The sequence below is a fragment of the Engraulis encrasicolus genome, chromosome 18, assembly GCF_034702125.1.
Source record: "Engraulis encrasicolus isolate BLACKSEA-1 chromosome 18, IST_EnEncr_1.0, whole genome shotgun sequence".
In the NCBI taxonomy this organism is placed as follows: Eukaryota; Metazoa; Chordata; class Actinopteri; order Clupeiformes; family Engraulidae; genus Engraulis; species Engraulis encrasicolus.
This window is the reverse complement of record NC_085874.1, coordinates 50,939,201-50,946,110: the sequence shown is the minus strand read 5'-3', so window position 1 is coordinate 50,946,110 and position 6,910 is coordinate 50,939,201. Positions and strand designations below refer to the sequence as shown.

Here is a 6,910-nt window from a genome sequence, read left to right as displayed (position 1 = left end):
GGTGTGGTGACGTTTCCACAACTAACCAATGGGTTGAATGCAGTTACGTGACGTCACCACATCTGTGCTTTGAATTTCCTGCTAACGCTGTAAGTAATATTGTCCGTGAATATGCAAGTAAATACATTAATTATAATATGTTATGCAATCGGAGTAAAGTATTGATTTGTTGTTGTTATAACCGACGGGTGATTCTGACGTTTTCGGTGGAAATGCACGTCTGATTTGGCTGTAAATTCTCTTATTAACAGCGCTGGTCGCTAACCTAGTATGCAAAATATCAGGACGTATATGGTTGCCAAAGATCGTAAACGACATGCTTACTTACAAATCTATTACAAAGAAGATGTAAACCACTATGTGTGTGTTTCATAAAATTGTGTATGTTGTGAATGTTATGCACGTCGATTTGGTTATGCACGTCGAATATTATGCATGTCGAAAATCACTGACCGCAGACTGCTAGCTATGCTAGCTATGCAACGGACAGTGTGACACTACGTGTAACCTACTTATTAGAACATATTAATAATACATATTTTTTTGTCTCACTAAAACAACCCAGGACGAAACGCATTATGGCATAAATAGTGCATTTAGTATACTGTGCGATGAATATCACGGCAACCACTGCAGTATTGTATGTTCGTCCTAATGCAGTGCAAATACACTATTATTCAATAAAGATATGAGTTAGTTTGCATTGGTTTGCATCCAAAGTGTATATGAGGGTCTTTTACGGTGTGCTGTGACAATGTTAGTGCTTGCTTTTATAGCAGAGGGATAGTTATGTTTGTGTAAACTGGGGTGTCACTATGAAATATCTCAAATAAACTTATTGGACATTGTCCAGTAAGTGTATTGGTTCACAGAATAACATAAATCTGATGATGGCAGTGGTTTTCACCAAGAAAAGAAGATATATGTTGTCTAATTCCATGATGAGGGGATGCTGTTGTTATCCCCAAGAGTATGTATGTGCACTGGTTCAGCAAAAGTTAATGTTGCATTTGAGTGTTATTTTTGTATTTGCAGATGGAGAAACCTACTTTCAGGTATCAGCCTGCCAACAAAGGCAAGGCCCCCCTCCTCACCCTGGGGGCCACTCAGGCAGCAAGGCCTTTTATTGAGGCCGGCCATGCTGCCCGGCAGCGGGGCGACAGGGCGTCGTCGGCCCCGGCCAAGAAGCCGGAGGAGGTGGAGAAGGAGGCGCGAGCCCGCGTCGTCTCCGAGGGCGGAGACCCTGGGAACCCCACTCTGGTGCTGAGCCGCCACAGCATCCAGTTTGGTCAGTACCAGGGTCAGACCTTCAAGTGGCTCTTGGAGAACGACGTGGGCTGGACTACTGATGTCCTCGCCAGACACCAGAAGGAGCGGGAGACGAGCGTGTCCCAGAGCCCACTTATGTCCAACAAGGTACATGCTTCCAGTATCTTGCTTTAATAAGAAAATTAAAACAACCCTATTGTCGTCTGCCTGAGGTGATAGTTAAATAATTATATTAGGCACACTGAATGACAATTATGTATGATAATGTGCTTTATGGGTCATTTTCATTGATTGACTGATTGATTGTTGAAGGATGCACTCGCCCAGTACGCCTGCGCTTACCCGGATGTGAAGGAGGAGGTCAGGTTCCATAGAGCGCAGGCGGAGGCCCGGGAGCGTTACAATGAGTCCCGGGACAAGGGCGAGCTCCTTGTTGGCTTTGGGGACTACCGCTGGGACACGCTGAAGGGCCTGTACGACAGCATTGACCCGGAGAGGATGAGGTGAAGAGACATTGTGGTTGAGGCCTGTGTAGTTTTGTGTGTTCTTTTGGCATTATTTATAAACTTCATGTGTGTCCTGCAGCTATGTCAACTGGCTGAAGCGGAAGACGCCTAGGCATGGGACCACCATGGACACCGCCAGGAAGTACATCTTGGGGAGGGACAAGGAGCAGCCGGCAAGAAGAGCCACCACCGCCACCAGTGCTGCCACCAGTGCTGCTGCCGCTGCCACCGCCGCCACCAGCGCACCCACCACCAGCGCACCCACCACCAGCACCCGTGGCACCACCACCACCACCACCAGCACCACCACCTCAGCACGGAAGCCGGCTGCTCCGTTCTTGAAGTCCCTCCTCCACTCCCGGCGTCCCATGACCTCAGGCGAGCTGCAGGCCAAGGTCCACAAGCTCGTGGGCAAACCAGCGGCACGGCCTGCAGCTCCAGGTAACATTGACTTCTGGCTTTTACAAACTGTCCAACTTACTGCTTTAAATGTGTAGTTTGTATCGCTGAGTCCAGATCATGTTTGTAGATGGGTGTTATATGTAAATATAGTTAGTCAGGCATGCAGTGTGTATTACCATTTGTGTATTTCTGTATGATGGTCCTAATTTTCTTTGTTATCAATGATGTTACTCTGGCCTACTGTGCTCTATGCTGTGTTCTTCACCTACAGCACTTCCTTCCGCTCGAGACCGGCCTCCCTGGCGTCCATCACCGACCCCCTCCGTAGAGGTGAAGGACGAGGAGCTGGTCCAGGCAGCCAGTGACATAGAGATGGGTAAATGTCTCACAGAACCAGCGCTCCTCTATCAGAAATGCTTATTTTAATATTGTTTGAAAGTGGATGTATTGGATGAATTAACCTGTCATGTGTATTTGTTTTTGTGAAATCATAAAGCTGGTTCTTGAAGGAGAAAGGTAAGTTTTGAAACAACGGTATGCATGTCGTAATAGATAAAACTTGTAGTTAAATAGTAGATTCACAACCTCTCTGTCACTGCACTGCTTAGTCGCACTAGCACTTCCTATCTTCCACTTCCTGTATGTATACATGGTGTCTTTGGATGATGTGTATACCCACCCCTAGTGTACATCTGTCCTTCCCATGTTATTAATGACACTCTTCCAGCTTCTTGCACTAACTGTTTGGTAATGGTCGGTAGATGGTCTGTGTATATCTTTTCTCTTCATGTGCGTCTCCATTCACTAAAATCACACATTAATGGTGCTTTTGTAAGCCATGCATAAGGGCTGCATGATTATGGGGGAAGAAATCATACCATGCATGCATTTCTTGTTGGTTGAGCTCATTAACTGTCTCATTAACTGTCTCTGGCATTGGCTAAGTCTGTGTGACTGTGCAGTGCTTAAGTTTTAGTGTGTGTGTGCATCTGAAGTCAACGTACAGGCCCTTCAACCCCCCCCCTCCTTCTGTGATGGCACCTCCACCTCCTCCTCCTCCGCCTCTGATGCCGCTGCCCGGCCCACCGCCGCGATGCCCGCTGCCCGGCCCACCGCCGCGATGCCCGCTGCCCGGCCCACCGCCGCGATGCCCGCCCGGCCCACCGCCGCCGTGATGACCGCCCGGCCGGCCCGGCCCACCTCACCTACACCCAAGGCTGCTCCGCCAACGGCCACCCTCGCACCTCCACCGAGGAAGAGGAAGAGGAAGGAGCATCATGCGGAGCAGCCGATGCCCACTCCTGCTGTGGCTGAGGTGAGGAGGAAAAACTCATAAACCACACTGCACTGTGTAATCAACTACTACTGGTAGGTGCTTCACCACTGTTTTCTTACAATGTGCCTGTCTGTCTTCACAGCCTCAATTGCCGGAGAGCTGGCGGACCGCGCTCTCGAGGGAACAGCAGGAGTGGGTTGCCGGGGTGCTGTTTCGGGTGGACAGCAGGGGGAAGACCCGTCTCACCGAGGACCTGGACCTGTGGTGGGACCCCCCCAAGCCCCGGCAAAACTACACTCAGCCGCCCGCCAATCCTGCATCCTTCTTCGCGTGTCGGTTGTTCCTCTGGATGCCCCAGCGCCTGTGGGGTGTCCGGCCGGCATGCACACAGCCCGGCTGTAACAAGCTCCTGACCAAGGCTGGGCTGTACAAGACCATCCGGAGGGTCTTGGACATCGACTCCTGGTACTTCATGGCCACCGAATACCTGGAATGCAGTCGATGTCAGAGGAAGGTAGCAGGATGGTCGCAGGAGGTGATGCAACAGCTTGGGCCCGAACACCTGGCCCAATTTCCAGCTGTGCTCACCTACAAGTAAGTTGCATTTTGTCACTTAATGTCACACCGTGTCATTCAATGGGATGTACTACTCTTTGTGTGTGCATGTGTGGCTGTTCTACAACGCATGTCCTCTTCCCCAGGCTCTCCTGCGACTGGCGGGTTATTGCCATGCTGCGCGAGCGTTCTCGGGGGAACAGCGCCACGCAGCACTACAACAAGATCCGTGAGCTGCACACGGAGTCGTGGATGCGGAAGACCATCAGGTACCTCAGCGTCATGAAGCCCTTCAGGAGAGCGGGAGTCGTGGCCGATGTCCAGCCGCCGCCGCCGATGCGCCCTGTCCCACTTCCAGGGTGGCTGCTTACCGTCTACGGCCACAACATCCTCTCCCGCCTCCAGGACGCGAAGGCCCGGGTCACCTCCATCTTCGGGAAGATCCTGAAGATGGATTCCACCAAGAAGGTAAGCCAATGCCAAGACATTGTATGCCACTAAGATGTTTGTGTTTGTACATGTCAACAGGTGACCCGAAGACCTACCAGCGCCGCAGCAACTTCAAATGACATGTATTAAGATGTTTCTATTTGTACATGTCAACAGGTGACCCGAAGACCTACCAGCGCCGCAGCAACTTCAAATGACATGTATTAAGATGTTTTTATTTGTACATGTCAACAGGTGACCCGAAAACTTGCCGGTGCCGCCAAGGGAACCGCAGCATGGGCTTCCAACGTCGGAAACGAGCACGGACAGGTGCTGATGTCCGTGCTCACGGCCGCCGAGGGGGACGGCCTGAAGCCCATGGCTGCCGGGTTGATGAGGCGGTACCGAGACGCTGGGGTACAGCCACCGCTGCTTCTGTACGTCGACCGGGACTGTTGTTCGCAGCATGGAGGTGGTAAGACAGCTGACATGTTCCCCGAGTGGGACAAGCTGGTGGTCCGGTTGGACATATGGCACCTGATGCGCCGCATTGCGTCAGGTGTGTCCACCGAGAGCCACCAGCTGTACAAGCCCTTCATGCAGCAGCTGTCCTCTGCCATCTTCGAGTGGGATGCTGACGACACGGCCCGGCTATTTGCAGCCAAGAAGCAGCAGATGGTGGCACAGGGAATGACCACCGTCCCCGACGACGCTGCTGTGATGAGGCTCATCAGCCGCAGGGCGATGGCCGCCCACTGCCGCAGGCGGACCAGAGGCGCGGAGGAGTCCCAGCGGCTGATCGATGACCTCATCGCCATCTACAGCAGCGAGTGGGGACGTGACACGATGGGCATTTCCCTGTTTAATGGTGAGTGTGCAGGTTAAGATTTAAAAGAAGTTTCACCGCCTCCTTGTTGGTAGTACACATTTAAACTTTTATCCATAATAGTTGATTTGTTTGGGTATATGTGGCAGTTACAATGTACACACGTCTTGAGTGCTTAAAGTACATATTAATCATCTGTGGTGGTTAACCTGCATGTACACCTTTAAAGACCGCATCCACGACATATGGGCGGAGCAGAGACGCCACCTCGCCTGTATCCAGGACCCGCCGGGAGTGGAGCTGTACAGAGAGACGGGCAGGCTGGACTCGGGGGGATCCAGTCTGCCAGTGTACAGATGTGCCAGAGGCTCCACTTCCCTAGAATCGTTCCACCTGCATTTGAACCTCTTCATTCCAGGTAAAGTCCTCCCTCTTGTGAAAGTGTGTGTGTGTGTGTGTGTGTGTGTGTGTGTGTGTGTGTGTGTGTGTGTGTGTGAGACTAACTGTTTAGTCTTTGTTATCTTTTGTCTTTTCAGGAGATAGTGCCAGTGCCTGGCTCTTCCAGGCATATCTCCTGGAAGGGCTCAAGCGGTGGAACGAGAACCGTGCGGTGTCCATGGCGAGGGGAGAGCAAAAGCTCCGCTCATACGGTGGCCCCCTGCAGCGCTCCCTCGAAGAGCTCAGCCAGGAAGTGCTGGGAAGCACTCTCTTCGAGGACCACACCAAGCCCAGGGAGTACACAGGTACATTATTTTAAAAGGCTTCCCATTATAATCAGTTCAGGAACTCCTTTTTTAAAAAACAACATTCCAGACTTGTCCAGTAGTATGAAAAGCATATGTGGTGTGTGTGTGTGTGTGTGTGTGTGTGTGTGCCCGCACCCGTGTGTGTTTGTGTGTGTTTTTTAGGGGAACTCATAGGGATTGAGTACCTGTACTCCCAGACGGGCAGAGCGCTGCAGGACGTCAGCTTGGACCCAGACACTCCGGACACGGACGAGTGGGGAAACATCTTGCCCCCACCCTCTGAGGAGCCACTACTTGATGTCGTCCAGGAAGAGGTGGAGGACCTGACTGTCCCTCCACCGGGCGACTTCCAAGAGCCTCAGAGGTATCCGTGGTCATGGGATCCAACTGACGAGGCGCCCGAGCCAGCAGGTCCCGAAGACGTCCCGAACCCCGCACTCCACAACCCAGGCCGGTCCTCACCACCACCTCCTCAGGAGCCAGCTGAGGTGACAGCTGAGGTGAGCATGCCTTCCGAGTATGCCAACATGCAGCTCAGCATCTGACTAATTACTCTGCTATTGTGTGTGTGTGTGTGTGTGTGTGTGTGTGTGTGTGTGTGTGTGTGTGTGTGTGTGTGTGTGTGTGTGTGTGTTGTTGTTGTATGTGTATGTTCACAGGAATATGTAGGACCGGATGGCCAGCCTGGGTACCTGGCTGTGGTCCAGTTGGCCAGAGCCTTGGTGGAGATGCGGGGGGAAGCGGCTTTGTCCGAGAGGGGGGTAGACCGCCTCATCACCCTTCAACAGGCCTTGTCCCCGATGGACAGGGCCCGGTTGGTCTACCCCTCTCAGCCCAAGGACAAGCCGGACACGGGACGCTTCCGGTCAAGCAAGGGCTCGCAACCCTGTATACCAGGGTT

The 6,910-nt window shown here is 52.3% G+C and overlaps 3 protein-coding genes across 3 annotated transcripts; all 3 read left to right on the top strand.

The window, feature by feature from the left end:
* Positions 1-1,035: 1,035 nt before the first annotated feature.
* Positions 1,036-2,684, top strand: LOC134468295 (uncharacterized). Its single transcript, XM_063222235.1, has 5 exons — positions 1,036-1,416; positions 1,582-1,772; positions 1,855-2,216; positions 2,449-2,553; positions 2,674-2,684. Exons 1-5 carry the CDS (start codon positions 1,036-1,038, stop codon positions 2,682-2,684), a joined length of 1,050 nt encoding a protein of 349 aa, XP_063078305.1.
* Positions 2,685-3,346: 662 nt separating this feature from the next.
* On the top strand, positions 3,347-4,665 carry LOC134468294 (uncharacterized). Its single transcript, XM_063222234.1, has 3 exons — positions 3,347-4,047; positions 4,155-4,476; positions 4,615-4,665. Exons 1-3 carry the CDS (start codon positions 3,803-3,805, stop codon positions 4,663-4,665), a joined length of 618 nt encoding a protein of 205 aa, XP_063078304.1. The 5' UTR covers positions 3,347-3,802.
* On the top strand, positions 4,626-6,582 carry LOC134468693 (uncharacterized). Its single transcript, XM_063222580.1, has 4 exons — positions 4,626-5,305; positions 5,493-5,681; positions 5,800-6,006; positions 6,172-6,582. The coding sequence occupies exons 1-4, from the start codon at positions 4,774-4,776 to the stop codon at positions 6,552-6,554; spliced, it is 1,311 nt and encodes a 436-aa protein (XP_063078650.1). The 5' UTR covers positions 4,626-4,773; the 3' UTR covers positions 6,555-6,582.
* Positions 6,583-6,910: the final 328 nt, after the last annotated feature.